Source organism: Zeus faber (genome assembly GCF_960531495.2).
Source record: "Zeus faber genome assembly, chromosome: 21".
NCBI lineage: Eukaryota > Metazoa > Chordata > Actinopteri > Zeiformes > Zeidae > Zeus > Zeus faber.
The window spans coordinates 15453089-15474570 of record NC_137208.1 but is presented as its reverse complement, the minus strand read 5'-3'; the positions used below and the strand labels follow the sequence as shown (position 1 = coordinate 15474570).

The following is a 21482-nucleotide window of genomic DNA, read 5'->3' as shown; positions in this document are numbered from 1 at the left end:
ATAAATAACGAAGTATATCATACTCCGTCGCCATCAGAATACATTGGCAACGGATCAATTGAAAGAGAATGAAACTGTCAGGTTGTCTTTGTCCGTCTTGTTTAGTCTGACCAGCCAAATAAACAGGTCGTTTTTCCCCTGTCCTCAGAGAGAAAGAGACGATATCTTTTCATTTATATTGCCTTTTTCTATTTTTTCTTTTTTTCTTTTGCCTTTTTTACAGTCTAATAAGGCGGGATTCATTCTGCAACACACCTCCGAAATCACGGCCCTCGCCTAAGTCCTTTAAGGAAAAGGGTCAAGGAAGCAGCTTTGTGTCGTAACGTCTGGCTCTATCTTCATCAGTACCAGATGGCAGGAAAAAAAACAACACAATTTTATTTTGAGAAACCGGACAGAGCGTTTGATGGAACGCAGAATTTATTGGGGAGAAATGAAACGTGGCCATCGGGTTGAAATGTGTTCTCCACTCCTGAAGACATTTTAGACTTTTTATTCAACCATTCTTTTATTTATTATAGTATCCCAGGTAGTGAGAGGTCATACGCAACGTCAGATGTATTTCAACTGTAATTCTGCTCAACTTGGCAAGTTGGCCACTAATATATCAAGAATATAGACCTGCAAGCGTAAATACAACTTCTATTCAATGGAGACCCTGTGGTCAGATTTATAGAGTCATAAAAAAAAAAAAAGAGAAGCTTAATTGCAGTCCTTACAGTCCTTACTTCAACATTTGGCGCTTATTGCTCCCAGTGTGCAGTCTCCAAACCAGCCCAGACAATAGCGATGCCCATTCCAACTGACTGGATGGTTAATGGATTCAAGGCTGCTTATAAATAGATGAATTTTATTCTTTGGTGTCATTTTCACTTTTATAATCTCTAACTATATCTATAGTGCTGTGTTGGTTTGGCTGTGAATAAACCTTATCGTACGACTAGAGGTATAGTACCGGTAGTCGCGGTCTTGCTCAGTGTTTCATTGTTAGGAGCATCTCACCTGTTTCTCCTCTTGACCTTGTTCACCTGGTCACTCCATCCTCCGGGCTGTGCTGTAGCCGTGACGGCGCCATCTAGTGACCAGGAGCCCCGGTGCCCGTTGATGTAAGGCTGCTTGTGCTTGCTACACCCATCAAAAACTTGCTCCTTTTTCATAAGTCATTTTATTGTTGTTCAGGACACCTTGGATGGAGCCCCTGCTCCTGAAAAAAGGAACACCTTTGTTGCCGATATATTAAGTCCGAGCTATGGTAAGTGCTTGTGCCTTTAAGCAATGAGAGGTGTTTTTTTTTTTTTTTTATACAGCATTTATATACAGCGTCTATACATAAAACATTCACACTAACATAGGTGCTGCAGGCATGCCAGTCTACATACACCCTCCAATGCTTTGCAGACTTTCTTGATAAACAAAAAGAACAATAAAGATGTAAAGAAAGAAGAATAAAGATGCATTCCAGAAATGAAGAAACCACCTGCTTTGCATTAAAAGGGAGGGGAAAAAAAACAAAAAAAAACCAGCATAGCATGCATATAGATCTTTGGGAATGGCTTCTGTTTAAAACATATAAGGTTTATTCTACATCTTTAGAAGCTGTTTTCACCATTGGTTTTCAATGAAACATTCAAATACGGGCAGTAGATGGAATGTGATGAAGAAATACATTTTCAATAAATTGAAATAAACGAAAAAAACGAAAAACTCCCAGAACTACATCGACACTGAAGCAAAGCACAAGAAATTGCACGGTGATACAAGACACAACACTTTTATCTCTACTAGAATCGAGGACAGTAAAAATAGAAATGTAATATTCTTTTTAAAGGAGTGCAGTATGGTAATGACACACTCCCAAAAATGCTATTCCTACAACTAAGGTAATACATAGAACAGTCTAGCATACCAGTTGGTTAAGGTATTGTAAAACCCGAGTTAAAACCCCTTCGCTGCCTGCTCTACAGGTCAGCCTCCTTACATTAATCACGCGGTGGCTTGGGGTTCAGAAAGCCTGGAATTGTAGCTTGAACAATTTTCCGGTTCATCATTTTGCATCTGTGTGTTTCGTTTTTTTTTATTTTTTATTTTTTTTTAAGTGACGTATTCCGAAGCTAGAATACCTCATAAACTGAGGCGAATGATCAAATGCTCAAATCTCCTGTGCGGGATGATGACGATTAACCTATTATCATAAATGCCGCCGTTAACGGTGGACGTAGCTGGTGACGACCGTAAGCTGTGAATCACTCCCGTAGCTTTGAACGCCGCGTCCGCGCGGGTTTTTCCTAACGCATCCGAGTCGTCGGGCGGATCCTTGCGGATTTAAGGAAATTGCCATTTATGGGGGAAGGCGGGGGGGTTCGTAGATCAGTGTTGTGGGGGGTGGGGGTGGGGGGGGACTGTGGTCGAACAGGCACACGTTTCATACGCTCAACACCTTTCGCGCACTCATTTAAACAAACGCACACGTTTCCGCCGAATGGGGGCCAAACGGGGCGGGGCGTGGTGGGGGTGGGTTTGGGGGGAGGGGTGGGGGTGGGGGGGGGGGGGGGGGTTGGGGGCGCTCTACTTCTTCCTGTAGTTGCCGAGCTGGATGGCGGAGCGGTCGAACACGCAGCGGAAGGTGATGGGCTGGACCTCCCAGTAGGGCACGGGGTTGCTGAACAGGCTGATTCCAGAGTACATGGCCTTCTTGGTGTTGTAGCTGGGAGGGCAGAAGTCTTCTGTTCCGACGGCCGCGATCTTGTTGGCGTGAAGGTAGACCACCTGGCCGTGCGGCGCGAAAGAGAGAGAACAATGGGGGTCATCGAGGGCCACTCAAAGGCTTCAAACAAACCGACGGGTCCGAACGGGCTGGGCTAGGGCTGGCGTTAGGGCGACATATCGACCCGTGAGAGCCCTAACCCCGACCCCAAAATCTCCTGCACGTTGATGCGTTAGAGTGAAATGGACGACATTGCGAGGTGTGCGTGTGGTTGTTCTGCTCTCCCCCTCCTCCGTACCTGGATGTACTTGTGCTCAGGCAGGCCAGGGGGGACGCTGTTCAGGGCGTTGTTGTCCATGTGCAGCTCCCTCAGGTGGGGGACATTGGCCAGGGTGCCGTTTTCCACCGAGCTGATCTCATTGTAGCTCAGGCCCAGCCTGCGCGGCGTCACAGGCGGGTCAGAAACGAGATAGGAAGGAATGTCGAAATGCAGGAGAAGGCAAGGAGGAGAGGAAAAGCAAACGATGTGAGTCATTAGAGAGTGTCGCAAAAGACTTTCCAGCCTTGAGAAAACAGACCTAGGAGTTGATCCGCCGCCTGGGGAATTCTCGTTTAATAGCCTTGATTTTGTAGCTGTTGCTTTTACTGTTAGTCACAACCTTTGACCTTAAAGGGAATGAAAAGGAGTGTAGAGCACCTCGCCATTAGGACAATATTTATTGTACACCCGCAAAAGCTGATGGAGCCAGACGATAAATAAACGATGGCATCCCGTGTGAATTGAGAGTGCAATAAGCAAATGACAATACGGAAAAATATCCCTGCCACCGACTCCGCCGACTGCACCGTCCTGCCGTGTTGCTCAACTCTGAGAAAGTGGAAAATTAAAGCGTTGTAAGCCCTCGTCCCTTCCAACATAAACAATTTGTTCTGCATGAAAGTTTTCTTTGTTTGAGATTGGAATGCCTGTTACTAAACCCCCCCCTCACACACACACACACACACACACACACAGACACACACACACACACACACACACACACACATACACACACACACACACACACACTTCCCCACCATCTGAGCGATGATCTTCATAAACATAGCAGGTCCAAATTTTATTTTGTAAGCAAAACAGTGATTTTGATTATCCCAAAAGTACTGTTTGGGACTGTGCTTTTTTCACGCCCCTTATAATATGAAACCATGTCATCGTGCCTTTGTGGAAAGTGGAGTCCAAACATTTAAGTGAGAGTGTAAGCCACCGGCTGGATGGATAGACAGATAGCGTTTCACTGTTGATAAATAAATACAAATTTTTTTTTTTTTTTTTTCCAAAAGGTTCATTACTTAGCCAGGTTCTTCAGGCCATTCAGGCTCTCGGCGGTCACCTTGCTGATCTTGTTGCCGTCCAGGTGAAGCTCTGAGAGGGAGCTCGGCAGTCCTGGCAAAAACCACAAGGCGTCGGCGTGAGCGGCGGCATCGACAAAGTGGCAGGTGCGCCGCGAGGCTCACGCGCACAGCGGCTTCTTTCAGATTATAAGGTGCTATCTATCTAACCTCCGCTGAACCTCACTTTGGTAGTGTGTGGAAAGTGCACATTTGGTTCTATCGTGTAAAATACATTTCTTCCACTCCGGCCATTAACTAACATCCTTTTTGTTTTACCGTAAGACATTTCTCTTATCCCTTTTTCTCAGCGTTTTTTTTTATGTATTTCTTTTTATATATGTTTAAGGCTGTAAAAGAAGTGGACATTCTCTCCATCTTTCAAAATGAAAATAAGAATATAACCAATTATGCCATTCTTGACTCTGGTAATAGAAGTGAACACACCAACATTACGCAACCTCTTAAAAAGTTCCTAATTGTATCAAATAAATATTTGTGCAGAATGTTCAAATTTATTTGTCCCACTGGATGCTAATGACCCAAATTCCGTACATCAAGAGAATTCCGTTTTTTTCAAAACCTTATAACTTTTATCCGTTTACTGTTAAATATTGAGGCCATCGTTCCGCTGCAAATCTCAATACAAGCACTGCATTCTTGTGGGAGAGGATGGTTGTTTTTGGCCGAGCTCAACCGGATAAAATTCCAATTAAACCACACCCGTCCATTTACAAGGTATTTGAGGAGATGTTTTGTCCGAGAGGGGGGAAGGGTACCTTTGGGGATGGCTGTGATGTTGGTGTCTGCGATGCGAATGTACGAGACCCGTTTCAGGTCGCCGAAAGCGTTGTCCTCTATTGCGGAGCCCTTCAAAGGGTTGGATCCCAACTCTGGAAAGAAATGACAAATAAAAACAATGAACAGAGATGGTGGAGCACGGATGGAGGGAAGTTGAGGTAAGGAGACGCCCAGAGAGAGAGAGAGAGAGAGAGAGAGAGAGAGACGCACAGACTGCATTTAGTCATGCACCATCTCCTCTCAGGATGACAAGATGAGTAAATAGTTTGCTTTAGCCAAGGTGAAGCGAGCGCGGGCATCGCCGCCGTTTGCCGCAGTGAATATTCCGATTTTTTTTCAAGACGGTAACATGATGGATTGCGACATTTTCGGGAGATTAGTTTCGCTCTTTTTCGTTTCCGCTTCGGCAGGCTGGGGTTACTCCGGAGGTCTGGGGAAGGATGAGTCGCGTTGTCAAGCTGAGGACCGAAGGAGTAGCCAAGGAGAAAGACGGGCAAATAATCACGGATTCCTTTCTTAATGCGGAGCACAGACGAGCAGATGTGCAGACGAGCAACGTTGTAGGATACTGTACAAGCGACAAGCCGCTATTTTCAAACCAAATAGGCCGAAAAGGTACAAGGGGAAAAAAAAAACACGATGCACCGTTAAACTGAAAACCGTCTTGGCCCTGATCGAGAACATTCTTCTCTTGATTTGTTTGCGGTTACCAAAGTTATGAGGATTTCGGCTCCCGGGGAGAATGATGGTGCTTACACAGAGCGGGTGGGCGCACGATCCAACGTTAAGCCGCGCATTCCTCTCTAAGACGTCCATGCGATCGGAAACAAGCCGCTCCGTACACGGATAGGCTCTCCCCTCGGAGAAGCCTCCTGCTCCACTCACCCATGACGATGACATTGGACATGCTCTGGAAGGAGGCCTTCTTGATCTTGGTGATCTCGTTCTCGTGGATGCGCAGCTCCTGCAGGCTCTTGGGCATGTTGGCGGGCAGGTCCTTCAGCAGATTTTTGGACAGGTAGAGACGCTGCAGCTTGGTCAGAGGGCTGAGGGCCTTGGCGTGGATGATGGTGATCTTGTTGTTGACGAGGATCAGGGCCTTTGGAAAAGATTCGGGGAGAGAAGTGCGGAGACTTCAGGAGTGTACATTTCGGGAGGGACTGGTGGGTACATATCCCGGCTAACTTTGACGACCGACCAAATGTCCCAAGCAATGTTTTTTATATACAAAACCCCAGAACTCCTTTCTCCTTCGCATTCATGAGTGAGCTAAGCAAGTTGAGATTGAGTGTGAGTTATAAGCTACCGTCGGAGAATGACTCAGCGTCGTCTTTGACTTTTGCGATGGCATTTCTGTGGTTCGGTCAAGTTTGTTATACAGCCTGTCAAATAGAGTCGTAGATCTAACGGAGGTCTAGGAAATCCACGTGCAGCTTCTAATATTAATCCAACCCAATCCAAGAGAGATATTATTCCACACAACGTCAGACATTCTGATGAAAGCCAAGGCCCTGTGATGCGTGAACCGAATAATTTGATGATCTTTCACCCTCATGTTTATGTTTGAATGTATGTTTATCGTGTGTCTCAAATGCGGTAAATACTCTAACCCCGTCAGAAGGGAGGCGTCGGCGCCACAGAGACAACTGTTATCCGCTTCACCAGTAATAGCACTTTATCAGGAAAAAAGTACTCCCACTGCATTCCGATCTCATGCACAGCATGCAGATGGGAGGAAATGTGGGGTAAGTGCTGTGTCCTCTTTGAGAGGCCAGTCCTGTTACAATGCTAACAAGGCTGGCCATCAAACGGAGGTATTTATTACAAGCACAAAAGCTGCATGAGGGTTTAAGGCCCAAGAGGCGAATAGTTTCCATGCACCTGGGGACGAAGGGAGCGGCGCTGTTAGGATCCAATGGTTTAGGTCATAAATGTGGAATGGAGCCTGAGTGGAGAACGCGGAGCCTTCATGTCTCAGGGCAACTGAGAGGATATTTTTTTAATCCGAGGGCGCTCATTGTTTTTATGAATGTGCATCCATATGGACGGTTTACTGACCGCACCTACTGCCACTGCCACCTGCTACGCTGCTTTATTATATTGACCGTGGCTGCCTTTCACTTTGTGTGCATTCTTGCAGGCAAGGGCGGAAATTAAATAAATAAACACATTAATAAACAGATATACCTATGAAATAAATAAATATGTCTATGAAATATCCTTAAACCAATAAATTAGTCAATAAATATAAAAATATGTAAATAAATGTAAATATCTATAACATATAAATGAGTAAATATAGTTCAATTAATAAATAAGACTGCTTTTATTCATTTAAGGGGGCTTTTATTTCATAACACCACATTTCCATCTGTCGTATGCAAATGAATGGGGCGTGTTTATCTCACAGATTCAGAGCCAAGGGGAGTAGGCGCTACCGCTGGCGCTCTCCTACCGAACCTCAGCTCCTGATACATCCTCGCTTGAAGCCAGGGGCCGGTAGTGAGCGAGCCGGTCAGGGTGGAGGGCCACCACCTGGTTTCGCGTGACCAGCCTCAACTTGTCGAGACGGTGTCCGTGTCCAAACATAAGCACTAGGCTTTACTCTGCACTCCCGCAGCGCTTACGTTTGGACACGAACTCCGTAGCCAAGTGGACTTCGTGTTCGGGCCGCCCTCGTGATCCCCAAGGTGCGAGGTGAGCCGGGCCTGGGCTACCTCCACAACCTCCGTGAAAGGCTGCGGGAGGTCCAAGCCTTACGACGCCCACTGCCCTTATACAGACTTTGCACCCGGGACCCAGGTGTGGGTCCGCTGTCAGGAGAGAAAGAAGGGCCTCTCCTCCAACCTGTCGAGCCGGTGGGCCGGGCTGGCCCTTGCACACTCCTACCATTGTTGCGCAGGAGAGCGACAACAGCAGCACCGGCTCCCCCTGGCTCTGAATCTGTGAGGTAACCACGCCCCATTCATTTGCATATGACAGATGAAAATGTGGCATTATCAAATAAAAAGTCCCCTGAAATGAATAAATGTGGCATTATGAAGTAAAAGTCCCCTAATATAAATGAATGTAGAATTGTGAAAATGAAAGTCCCCTGCAATGAATAAAAGTACTCTTTTGAAATTCGCCCTTTTTTAAATAAATAACTAGGGTAACTAACAGGATTTATCTCATAGGCATATCTATTTATTTATTTATTCATTTAATATTGACCAAAATGGTGTTCCAATGGCGACTCCGCCACAAACAATGGAAACAGCAAAGTATAGAGGAGCACATGCATAACACAAATACATTGAATGGAGGTTTCTTATAAAGTGCCAGCTAAATAACCGTGAGGCAAATGATAACAAATAAACAAAATAATCTTACGGGTTCACACTTAAACTATAGCCCACCGTTTTGGGAGATTTTATTTTGCCAGGACAGTGAAACAAAAGTCCAAAATGGCCCTTTATTTTGAGCTACACCACAACACCCTGTTTTACACAATATGTCTTCATTTTCATCTTAGCGTTGGCATTCGTCATTAAGCGGCGGACAGTTCTTACGTGCAGTCCCTTGAGGTTTTTGAAGTCGCCCTCCTTGATCTCGGTGATCTTGTTGTTCTGCAGATCCAGCAGCGTGGTGTCGCTCGGGATGTCATCGGGAACACTCGTCAGACCTGACCAGAGAACAGCAGGAGAGAGTTCCCTTTGTGATCTCCTGGTTTGCCACCATTAGAGATGTGTTTAATGTGTGTTTGCGCGCGGGGGTGAGCCGGCGGAGGCCCTGGGCTCTGCGCCGCACATGTGTTCTCTCGCTGGGAGAATAGGGAGTTTGCGCCGGAGCGTGACTGACAGCCCTGGTTCTGGTGGCGAGGGGTTAACCGCACCGTGACCTCAACAGGAAATTGACACAAAATGGCAGCCTCCCGGTCTCCAGCTTCCCCTGCGACCGAGGTTGGAGTCCACGGTGGATTTTCGCGATTGGATTTGGATTTTTCCCTTTCTCTTAATATCGTCATCCTAAATGCCAATGAAGTTTTTTGGAAGTTCGTAAAAATTTGACCGAGTAGATAATATGTGATAAAAAAGTGCGCAGAGAAGAGGAACCACTGCCGATTAACCTTACTCTTAAAAGCCCCAAACTATAGACTGAATTAAAGTGTAAAATCTCATAAAGTTCTAAGATTGTTTGTGCAAAAGCTGCACCCTATTCACATGAAGATGAGGTGGCGACGGTCATGATACACACATGATACATCTGCACGCTTGCGAAAAGGACAAATTCACCCCCCAATGACCTGGATGGGGACAAACTAGGTTACAGATGCTTGACCCACATAACCAAAACCTCAAAACACAGATTTTCACGTAAAAGAAAAAAAACAAAACAATAGCCGAATGTGTTGTGCGGTGACATTCCAGAACCGCGGACTGACTCTTGTGTTTTGTCCGGAGGCGCGCGCGGTGGAAATTGTCCCCGAAAGTAATTTCCTTTGGAGTAAAAATCGCTGCATACCTGCATACACTAAAATAGCTCTGCTAAGACTTTGGCGGATCGGAGATTTATTGGGTTTTGCGGCACAAAAAAAACAACAAAAAAACTACCCTCGACTGTTTTGCTCTTTTGCTCGCGAAATAACACCCAACGGGAAAGTCGAGATTTCTGAGGACTGTGTGTAGAGTTAAACTGTTTGATCACAGGGGGATTAAATGTTCTGTCTTCCAGGTGCACATACTTTGCAAACACTTTGTCCCGGAAGCGGCCGACTGTTTTGGCCTCGGCGAGCGCTGCCTTTCTGTCGACTGTTCTGCAGTCTCTCACAGCTGTTCTGCGGTTGATGCCTTCATTGCGTTTCTACTCTCTCCCTTATCCCTCCTGACCCCATCGTCCCTTCTCTTGTCTTTGCTTCCACCCTCCGTCCTACACAGTCATCTCTCCCCCCTTAGGCGGAGCCCTTTCCTGGATGTCATGGAAGGTATTATAGCCACAATAAAAAAGAGAATCGTCTGTGTGTGTGTGTGTGTGTGTGTGTGCGCGTGTGTGTGCGCGTGTGTGTGCGTGTGTGTGCGCGTGTGTGTGTGTGTGAAGCTAAATGGAGGACGAGTTGCAAATCAAACGTGGGTGGATATTGAATTCCGATCTTATCTCAGTTTAGGATGACATTTAGGATTTTCTTTTTGTTTTTCGAATTGTATTTAGCACAAAATCCCATTATTATCCTAGGACAAGAACTTAACTGCGACCGAAGAGTCATAACTCCAATAAAATATCCCAAGAAGAACGTTCCGAGTTTGAAATTCAAGGTTTCAGGGACCACTACTAAAGAAAAAGATGCCTGTAAACTGTTAGAATCACAATCATCTCCTTAAGTTAAGGTAAGATGGGAGGTCTAAAATAAGATGGGACACAGCCGTGAGTTTAGGACTTTCCTCTGTAATAGCAAGATACGATTTTCCCTGTCTTTGAATTGAAGATAAGATAGGATTGATCTTATTTCCCAATGTGGTCCCTTGGTTAACTGAATCGAAACATTAAACTTGTGATGTCTGGATATAGATCGACAACGATGGTGCGGGTGGGGTGGGGTGGAGGTGGGTGGGTGGGGTCTATCAAAGCGGGCTCTCAACTTCAACCTCCATTGCCGTCCTTCTAATGAAAGTGGGGTGATTGGGACACCAGGCGCGTGATTGGACCGTGGGTGGTTTGCTTTTCACATCCCGGCATTAAGGACAGTATTTATGTAATTTCCTCTCTCGCTGTCTCTGCGCTGTAATTTCAGAGGATAGATGGAGGGGAACTCTATTTATCTGGCTCCACCATCAAAGCTCTGATGGCCCGGTGGGATTTGAGTGCCTTTGAATTCCTTTGTTTTTTTTTTTATACACATGAGAGCAATTGTGTGCACGCAAGTGTGTGTGTATGTGTGTGTGTGTGTGTGTGACTTGACTTTTACCCAAAACTGGGCAACACGCTCTTTTATATCAAATGTTTAAACTGCACACCTGTTTAAAAAGGTATTAAAAATGGAAAGTTCCACCTCCTGAGCAGCTGAGGTGTGTCATGAGGCGGTTGGCGGACCGTCTCACTTTCTCACCCAGCCGTCTGCTCTGCCTGTAAAATAAAGTCGTGACTGTGTATAAGTTATTGTATCTGTGCATTGCTCTGTCCCCAATGTGTCGTCAATGTGTCCTTGCTGTACAGTGTGTTGTGCACATATGTGAATTTGTGTGCATGTGTGTGTACCCTTGCTTGCGTAGGCGTGTGCATGTGTGTGTGTGTGTGTGTGTGTGTGTGTGTGTGTGTGTGTGTGTGTGTGTGTGTGTGTGTGTGTGTGTGTGTGTGTGTGTGTGTGTGTGTGTGTGTGTGTGTGCGACGGCATGTGCATTGCCTATGAGTGTTTGCGTGCAGAGCAGCAGGTCTGGGGAACAGATGCCGGCTCGGGGCCAGAGGGGCCGACGCCGGAGATGAGAATCCAGCGCTTGAGCTCTCTCTCCTGGGAGAGGCCGCCGCGAGCTGGGGCCCACGGCTGGAGCGGTGAGGTAATGGAACTGGCCTTTTCCTGAACATCACTCTCTCCATCTGTCTTTCTGACTGCCTGTCTGACGCTGCAGCCACCTGTCGCTCTGTCTGTCTGCCTGCACACTTTACTCCTTCAACAACTGTTGACCGACGTGAAAATGCACCGTTATTTTTATCATTTTTCATTAGATGATGACAGTGGAGTTGGTATCTGGATGATAAATTCCAAATTCCGAGGTTGAAAAATGTTATAAATACTTATGATGACCCTATTCGGGGCATTATCTTTGCCCAAATGACAATGGACCAACCTCCAATTTATTTGTCAGTTTTACCCCCAATGTTTGTGTGTTTCTCGTGTAATCTTAATCTTCACCACCAAAAAACTGAAGCCAAAGAAAACATGAAACATGAATTTTCAATAGCTGCACTATAATAAACCCAATAGTATAATGGACAAATTGAGTCTGGGAACTTGGGGTGAAAACCAAACCAGCCAAATAAGGCCAAATTAGCCAAACAAACAAAGAATTATAAAGTGGATTCCTTTAAGGATTCTCAAGTGAAGCCATTGTTTGAAGGGTTTTAGCGAACCTGACTCAAGGCTGTCAACATGGCATGTGACTGGAGGAACTTGGGCGAGCTCTGGCTTTCCTCCAGTCGCTCACACTCGGTCAAATAAGACAATCATCGTAGAGCGAGAAATGAGTTTCGAATGGGGTTTTCGAAGCATGTGTTCATCGCACCGAGGCGATGTTCTCTGGAGGAATTAACAAGACCGTGACTGGCAGATCAAACGGCCCACAACAATTGGAGCGTCCCCTACGGAATTTGGGGTTGGATGCGGGAGACACCTCCATGGGAACGAGCAAGACAGACCCTGTAAAATCAATCACTGTCTCTACCGGGAAAACGACTCAACCCAGTAAAACAACTGTACTTACATAACCAAACTCAGCTGTTTAACCTCGACCAGAGGAAACCGAATACAATACCAAGGCTGTGGAAAAGCAGCTCTATACGGCTGGAGACTATAAGTTGCAGACCATGACCTGGCCATAACCCATAGTCTTCAGTGGGAATGTCCTACCGAGATCGGAGCATTGCAACACCCGCAGGTGGCACTGGCAGCGGAAGGGGCATTTGGGTCCCTCGGGCGCCCTAGGACCGAATACAGTGACATCGGGACCCAGGGTCGGATCGCCAGAGCCCGGCTCGTCCTCCATCATGAAGTCCAGGAAGCCGGACTGGCGGAAGGGCAGCGCCCAGCAGGCGGTGGCCAGGAGCAGAGAGAGACAGGCCGATCTCATGGTGCTGCTGGCAGGGAGCCTAGGAGGAGGACAGAGAGGGCAAGGGGTCAAAGGTTGAGGTCGGAGCCCTGTGATTTATTTGTAATGCCTTGAAACCTCTCTCGCGGCCGGGCCGGCGACTGTGCTTTAAGTACCCGCAAAAAACATCACAGAAAAGACAAACGCACAGAGAAGAAAGGCTAAGCAGGAACCAATGAATGTTATTCTCCCTTGTAAGTCGCTTTGGATAAAAGCGTCTGCTAAATGACTAAATGTAAATGTAAATGCAATCATGGTCGTTTCTGCTTACTGGCGGTGCATCAAAGGTGGAGGGAAAGAGGGATCAAAAGAAAGGAAAGAGTGAGAGTTTGCAACACTGGCAAAGCAAACGCAAGACACATAGAAAAATGAAGACCGAAAAGGGCAAAGGGTAAAAGTCAGAGGTTGAGGGGCAGAGGCCGCACAGGCTAAGCACCGGGGCAGGAGCCGTTTAGTGGGTTCGGTCAGATAATGAGCCATTTAACTTGTCACCTCCAGTCGAAAGTGAGCGGGGACGGTTTACAGCTTGGTCCGAAGGAACATTTATCAACGTCCCCACTTTGGTTGAGGGAAAAAACCGCCAGCTTGCATTGGAGTTGTTTAAGTATTAATTACGGAATTATATAACAAACTAGTTAAAATACCTCATGCGACAACGCACGGCTGTTTCATTTGAAAGAAAGAGGAGTTTGACTTTTTGTTTTTGCAATGCACAAAATAATCCGTCTCAAAATTCACGACTGTAGATGCATGATGCAAGATCCTTAAACTGTACATATATTACGGTTAGATTTTGTTTTGTGCAGTACTTGCCAATGATCGGAGGGGAGCAATGTACTTTCCAGTCTAGGAGGTGTACTTTACTGAACAAAATAAACAGCTATTGTCGGATACAGTAGAAGTATTTATAAGTGCCAGCGTTCGTTTTAAAGGAGATCATCATCATTTTGCGATCACCACAACCCGGTTCTTTCTCTCTCGCTCTCTCTCTCTCTCTCACACATACACACACACACACGCACACGCACACACACACACACACACACGCCCACAAACACACATACACACCCACACACTCAGATGCAAAGCTGGAACGCAAAAAAAATTGCCAGCGTCACAAAGGATCTGGGAGCAGTCGGTCCTGCAGAAGAACTTAGCCTAAATATCATGACCTGGAGGGAGGACACAACTGAACCCAGACCAGCTGGCAGCAGCTGAAAGGGACACTGGACTGGTTTGTATCTGGCTCAATTGCATCTGTATGTGTGTGCGTGTGCGTGCGTGCGTGCGTGCATGCGTGCGTGTGTGTGCGTGCGCATTTCAGAATGTGTCTTGCAGTGAATTACATGAGCGTGAACGTGTTTCAGAGTTAAGTTAAAGGTAATTATGGATGTAATGCACAAGTGTGTGAGATAATGGGATGAAAAAAAAATGGGAGTCTGTGGGCTGACTCTGTGTGCATCCAGCGTGAACCCGACGTTCGGGGTTGCATCAGGTCAAGGGGATCATGCTTTGAGGCTACAGAACCTCTACACAAGGAGTAATTACAGCCCTAACCCACAAGACAGAAACCGCAGCGGCACACTGTACAGCTTCGCTGCAGTACTGCCATTTCTTCCCTTTGTGCAGCTTTTGAAGGCACCCGGCTTTCGGTTCAGCGAGAAAGATATTGGCGAAATTTCTCCTGTGAAAACAACGGGGTCTTTGTTTGTTAGCACGCAAACCTGCCCGAATGGAGAAGTCAGCGCGTAGAACTTGGGAGTTTTTGTTGCGCCGTGAGTAATGTCTAGTTTCTGTTTTTTCGGGGCGGCATATTTGCCATTTCGTGTCACTTGGAAACGTGGAGGCTCCATGAGAGAGGGTGAGAGCTGTTAAAAATGAAAAAAAGGAAAGAGGGGGAATCAATCCGCAGCCACGAACTCTCGACGGATCCAGGAAAGCGACTGCATAATCTTGGCTTTGTCAGACCCCCTTATCGGAGCGGAGCTGAAGCCTCCGATCTAATGCGAACGCCGTCTGCAGTCTTGGCCGCGGCACATTTGCTTGCAGGGACGCCGGATTTGGCGATCAACACTTTCCCGGGGTCAAACGGTCTTTGTAGGGATGGAGAGTCGCTTTCGTCAACTCTGGTGTCTGTAAATCAGGTTTGCAACACATGCTGGGGGATTAAAAAACCGCCAGGAGAGTCGGCGAGAAGGATTTTAAAAGGCAATTTTGGAGGCTTCCCTGAATTTTTCCTGATAACCGCAAAAATCTTGCGCGGGCGCAGGTCCTGTTTCGGTCATTTGCGTGTGACCTTTTGGACCCCTAAATCCCCCTTATTCTGACTTATCGCCACAGGCCCATAAAACAAGGACACACAGGCGAGGAAGCCGTGCAAATGAAAGGAAACAAAAAAAAAGTTGCGGAAGATGGCCCCCTCCTGTGTGCCCTGCTCCTTTTATCCAGGTCCTTAAACTTCTAATGCAAACTAGAACTAAACCCTGCAGACAGGGTGAGCGGAGAGCAACAACACTGAGATCACTGAGGACCAGAATCTAAAAGCAGCATCCCTCTCGTACCTCAACACTGATAATACACCTCGACAGAATGAAAGCAGAACCCCCCCAAAAAATGTTGAAAGACGTGTGTTTTAGTCCGGCTTTAAAAAAAATAAAAACACAATGTTGCCGTTTGGTTGGAGGCTGTGTGAGGTCCGTCTGAAATGCCGACCCGAGTGCAGAAGTCTTCACAGTTTAGATAAAGCGCGGAATGTGTGGAGGCAGAGATGTCAGACAAGCCGCCATTGCCCCGGGCGTCGCGTCTCTAATTTAGCTGTCTGCAGCGGACCCTCCCCACCTCCAGCGGAGGTGGAGGAAGTGCGGAGGATGCGGAGCACGACGCCACCCGCCCCCCCCACCCCCTCCTCCTCTACCGGTGCACCTGGTGCATCCACAGCGGAGGCGAAATCCTTAAACAACATATTGCATGTCGGAGTGTACGTGTGTGCCTGTATGTGTGTGCGCACCAGTATCTGGAGGGTTAACATCAGAGCGTGCTGGAACATGACTCAACCGCACGACTCCAAACTTGCCGCCGTCAGCAGTTCTTACACTTCCAAAAAACGAGTAACTCTTTCAAGTGCAAAGAGGCAATTCTGATAAAAAAAACAAAAAAATGTGAAATAAAATAAAAAAAATGTTGGGTTTGTTTGAAAACTTCGGCATTCCTCCTTGTTCCGCGGGACAAGGGTTAAATTAATATGTGATACAAAATTGATCCCGGAATGCGGGAAATAAAACCTCCTGTTTTTCGGGAGAGGAGCCAGAGCCAAAGGTCATGCGGCTCATCAATCAACGTCTTTCTACAATTTTCCTTTGAATTCCAGAGAGAGAGGAATAGAGAGATTTGATATGATACTGGAGGTGCGAGAGCAATCATGGCGAACCACCTTCCCTGTGCTGCAGTTCAATGCAAAATACATTATGTTCCGTAGCGGTTTGTCACTTTTCCGACACATTTCAGGCTTTTTCACCGTTTTGTTGAATACACCACTTTGTTCAGACTTGCGGCTGTCTGTCGTGATAACAACGGGAGCTTTACTTCACTGCACTTGCCCCTGCGTTGGATGAGTCCCTCCAATTACCCCAAAATCGGGCATTGCGTGTTGAATACTACACGGTTTGTGTGTGTGTGTGTTTGTGTGTGTGTGTGTGTGCGTGCGTGTGCGTGCGTGTTGGTGTCCGTGTGTGCATGTGTGTGCATGTGTGTGTGTGTCACAAAGTGTGTGTGTCAAAGCTTTTCTCACTGTGTCTTTCGCACCGACACAAACCTTTAGTGTTTGTGGACTGATGCCTGTTTACCACAGAGGGAGGGCGAGGTCCTACAGGCACTGTATGTATTATTCAGGAATTATGATTATCTATGTTGTGCATGGCTTTGGAAAGACAAAAAATAAATAAACAATTTATAAATATTGACAGATTAATTTCTTTGTCTTCAGACCTTTGCCTGGGCCCCCATGTGACCCCAGGCAACTGCCTCGATCTTGATGTTGCTCCAACACCAGTCTCACACGCATTTTTTATTCTATGTTGTTCCTTGGAAAATAAATCTGCCGCTGTATACGCAAGAATAAGAACCGGCCTCCCAACAGAGCTCTGGCATTAGGTGCAGTCGGACAGAGGTATTCGACTAGTCTTACATTCTGGGCCATGAACATAAGAGCTTCATCGGGACCTTCTTTTATTGAAAGACGATGCTGGAATTTCCAAAGACTTTTAATGACAAAGGCCCCAAGCGGTGGCTAAGGCAAACTCAGCTTTTGACGAAACTGAGCTTTTTTTGGGCCCCAGAACAGAGTTTAGAGGGAGGGGTCAGAACTCGGCATGGGCATGTGTGTGTTTGTAGCGAGTAAAATGGGGAAAAGAAAGGACTTCAAACAAGCAACCACAGTCTATCATCTATCAGATTCCTCCTCCTCCCTCTCCATGCACCGCGAGGGGTTGGAGGGGTTGGAGGTCGATGGTTCTGCTTGGAGCCGGGCCCCTGTCTGTCCTCCTTTCCGTTCCTCTATGCCTTAACTCTTAACTCACCCTACTTCTCTCGCTGCCATTGGCCAGTGTTCAGTTCATAATGAGTTCCAGACAGGAAGCACAGAGCGCTGGAGACTCACAGTATCCATCAGCTCACATCCTCCAACTCTTAATTCTCCTAGCTGTCTTACTCCAGATCTCGCCACCGAAACTCTGGTCTAATCAAATTATTCAGCCACCTGAAGGGCTTGGACCCTATCACCCCCACACACACACACACACACACACACACACACACACTCGGACTCTTCAACCCGGTCCACCTCCCCCATTTCACCCCAAACTCTCCGCAGCTTGTGTGTGCCTTCTCAGAAACTTTGTCAGCCATGAATCTTGGGATGGTATTTACAAGGCTACAGGACGTTTGAAACACGTGTTTCCTTTTTGAACCTATCAGAGAGTCAATTTGAACTCCATGCTCCACACGATCTGCCGAATCTGTGTACTTTCCGAGCTCAAACGTGCGCGGCTGGAGCCGCGCAACGTCGTAGCCGTCAAACGGTTTTAGGGCCAAAAAAAATCTGCCTTCACCGGGAGTTATCCCGAATGGCTGTTGCTCAAAAACCGGCCTCGAAAGTTGACCCTTTTTTTGGAAGATGTGTGAGGTTCAAGCCGCGTCCTTAAGTCGCTGCCCCCGGGGGCACTTGGACAAGTCGCAATCTGTAAGTGCATGTCTTTATTTAAGGTTTTCATGAAGTTGAAAAGCCAGAAAAAAAAAGAAGCTTTGTCAGACCCCCAAACCATCGGCAGGAGATCAGTGCAGGGTCTCTGAGGCATGCATGGCGTTTGGAGCTGTAGCATGAGAACGCCAGGGTGCGGTTGCACCACATTTCAGCTGTTCCATGAGAAGACTTGAAGCGCTGCCATTGGCCTCGGCCCCGACCGTCCGCCATCCGCACTGCACAGACGTGGACAGGCAGCCCAAACCTCTCTCTCCCCCTCTCTCTCTCTCTCTCTCTCTCTCCCTCTCTCACCCTCTCTCCCTCCCTCTCTCCCTCTCTCTCCCTCCCTCTCGGTCTTTCTTCCTTTTCCATCTCCGCCCTTCTTTGGGTCTCCCTTCCCCTGCTTCTGTCCTGCCGTCAAATGCATGTGCAGTTTCTCTCTCTCACTCTCTCTGTCTCTATCTGACCTCTCTACCATAAAATGCTGGCTAGAAGGACTGACATGTGGAACTTTTCAGTATTCCAGTGAGTGGGGGAAAGAAGAAGAAGAAGAAAAAAAAAAAGAGCCTTTTGTGGCCAATGTCCATTCAACTCCATTGTTCTTCACTCTTTCAACCCGGACCCAGTTTGTGTCAGAATGGGGAAAAAAAAACACAAAAAAACGCAGCCCTAGGGTGAAAATCTGGGGCTGTTCCCGTTTAAACCGTTAAATATCAGACTTCCAATGCGACGTTGGAATGAAACCTGAATACACAAGCATGGTCTAGTATAGCACTTATAGGTTTACTTCTCTGTTTTCCAAATGTAGCCCTCCATTCCATAGACCTCTCTACAAATCTCTGTCGACGTTCCTTTTAACCTGTCCACGTCCATACAGAACAGCGGAGCCCTGTTACGTTTTCCCCTGCTGGCATTGGGGTTGTAATGAATTATTTGAGTTTTGCGCTCTCTTTGATAGAGGAAGCTGTACAATTACCGGATTATTAATAGGATTCTGTGTTGCCAGGTCCTGTTTTTTTTTTCATGCCCTCTTCAAAGCCTCCACCTTCTAGTCGCCCCCGGCAGTGTTTGGACCTGTGTGCCTGTCGCGAAAACAGAGCGGCGAATGCAGAGCAGGGGCGGAAAAAAGGTTCATGTTGATGGGAACCAGAGCTACAGGCAGACAGATAAGAGATTGGGGCGTTTGGGCTTGAAATGGCCTGGTCGCCCTTCCCAGATGGACTGCTGAAATGGAAAGTCTGAGAAAACAAGAGAAACACAGGCTTTTCCAATGGAAGGCTCGACAAACAGTAATAGGCTAAGTCCACACAAAGAAAACCTTGTTGTTATTTCAGCTTTTTTTTTTTTCTCTCTCTCGCTGTTAGATAGGGGGAACGACAGAGAGAGAGAGGAAGAGAGAGAGAGAGAGAGAGAGAGAGAGAGAGAGAGAGAGAGAGACAGAGAGAGAGAGAGAAAAGGGAATGCAGAGAGAGCAGGAGAGAATGAAATTGAAAAGAAAAAAAAAATCTCCAAAATTTTGATAGAAAGCCTGGGATTAATCAACATCTGAGAAGAACACTTTTCCACTGTGGTCAAAAGGTACAGAAGGGGCTGTAAGAGCAAATAAAAGTTTGAACAGATACAAGCCTCCAAACTGTCTAAACAGCTCCAAATGTTCCTCGGGCTATTGCATTACTGTTTTATAGAAACAAATGTTAGTGGTTTGTACTGTATGTCAAGTGATAAACTGACCAAGCCAGAGTTATTATATGAGACAAGGCAGTAAAATAGCACATGGATAACGTCCAAACTACCAACAAACTATGTCAAAACACTTAAATTGAGTTCATTAATTGCCAAGACAAGCAACAAACTAGAGGCGGCATCCTAAAAAGGGAAACTCAGAGTCTATCTGAAAGGATAACGTGGTACTCAGTTTGGTTTCGGAAATGCATGGGTGATAGGCAAAATGTAATTTAGTCATTTTTTGGCACGGGAGTAAGGGACCAGCCTCGGTGGTGCTACCACACCCCCTTCTATAGCTGCTGCTCTTTCCAATGGGCTGTCTGCAGGGCCTGGGAATAATTAGAGTTTGGGTCCAAAAGCCAAAAGTGCTGTGGGACCAAGACCAAGCAACATATCTGGAACACACACAGACACACACACACACACACACACACACACACACACACACACACACACACACACACACACACACACACACACACACACACACACAGGCTGCAGGGAGTTATAGAGATATTTGAACCAAGATGCACTATAAACCATATATAGGGGTGTTAAACATATGCCTTATGCACGTCTATTGTTGTAACCGTGCACACAGTCATATATAAACATAGGCATGCATGTAACCCCATAGCGGGAAAAAAAGGAAAGCACACAGGCACAAATCCACAAGCACAGACACCCAGAAACACATTGAACCCCTGACATGAGCACTTGATGAATGATATCATGACCAAAGAAATCCCTTTGAAATGGTGATGGTTCAGCAAATCGAGGTAAAACCCCACCAACGCAGGACAGCAAAGAAAAAAAAAATCACAAAAAAGACACCACGCTACAATGGACCGCATATAAACCTCTTGAAGAAACAACATTTTTCTCTAAAAAGTGGCTCCACACCCCTATGTACCGTTAGTTAGTTAATTTGTTAGTTCGTTAGTTAGTTAGTTAGTTAGTTAGTTAGTACCCCCGCATCCTCACTGCATTCCCAGGGCTCCTCTCCTCTATCCATCCATCCAACCATCCATCCATCCATCCATACCATCCATCTATCCTCCCTTCCCTCAGTTCAGTCCGTCCTACCTGTTCTCGATAGAGGAAGGCGAAAGAGAGTAGAGCGCACCAGAGGAGCTTGACTCCCAAAATCCAGTCGAAGGGGGGGACCGGAGAGTGTGGAACGCCTGCGAGGGCCTTTACGGGGTAATTGAACTCAGAGCGCGTGCAGCCAAGACCAAGCAGGTGTGCTCCGTCACGACAAGAAGGGGAGGAGAGAGGATGAGGGAGGGAGAGAGAGAGAGAGAGAGAGAGAGAGAGAGAGAGATAGAGGGAGGGAAGGAGCCTGTGACGCTCCAGCTCATGGAGCCGAGACAATTGGTGGGGGGAACTTTCTCTGGGACTTGCCTGCGCTGCTCCGAAAACAGCTGGAAAAATGTGGAAGGGAGGGGAAAAACAATCCGTAGGAAGGAAAGAAAAAAAAAGAGAGAGAGAGAGAGAGAGAGGGGGAGAAACGCAGCAGAGTGGAGGAAAGAAGAGAAAAATCCAAAGAGTGGAAGAGAGAAGAGGGAGGAAGAGGCCGCGAGTGAGCTGAAGCAATAAGCTTTGACTCGGCAGGCGGCCACTGTCACTATGTCATCTGGTAACACTAAGTACCCAAAGGAGAGCACACACACACACACACACACACAAATGCACACACACACACACACACACACACACACAAACGCACACACTGAGAAATAAACAAAGGCCCACACTCATAAACATAGGCAAAACCTCTCATTCATTTTCA

The 21482-nt window shown here is 46.7% G+C and overlaps 1 protein-coding gene across 1 annotated transcript; it reads right to left on the bottom strand.

Annotated features, from left to right (window-relative positions):
• Positions 1–1146: 1146 nt before the first annotated feature.
• dcn (decorin) lies at positions 1147–20988 on the bottom strand. Its single transcript, XM_080022437.1, has 8 exons — positions 20777–20988; positions 12492–12730; positions 8446–8558; positions 5780–5993; positions 4873–4986; positions 4055–4148; positions 3003–3141; positions 1147–2766 (listed from the first exon to the last, which is right to left on the bottom strand). The coding sequence occupies exons 2-8, from the start codon at positions 12709–12711 to the stop codon at positions 2566–2568; spliced, it is 1095 nt and encodes a 364-aa protein (XP_079878563.1). The 5' UTR covers positions 12712–12730; positions 20777–20988; the 3' UTR covers positions 1147–2565.
• Positions 20989–21482: the final 494 nt, after the last annotated feature.

What these genes read in the sequence shown, in the direction of transcription:
- dcn (XM_080022437.1), bottom strand. Translation starts at nt 12,711, where the DNA reads ATGAGATCGGCCTGTCTCTCTCTGCTCCTGGCCACCGCCTGCTGGGCG. An exon ending in GTTGCAATGCTCCGATCTCG is followed by an intron (nt 8,559 to 12,491) that starts GTAGGACATTCC and finishes TTCTCTGGTCAG; the next exon opens with GTCTGACGAGTGTTCCCGAT. An exon ending in CATCACAGCCATCCCCAAAG is followed by an intron (nt 4,149 to 4,872) that starts GTACCCTTCCCC and finishes GGTTTTTGCCAG; the next exon opens with GACTGCCGAGCTCCCTCTCA.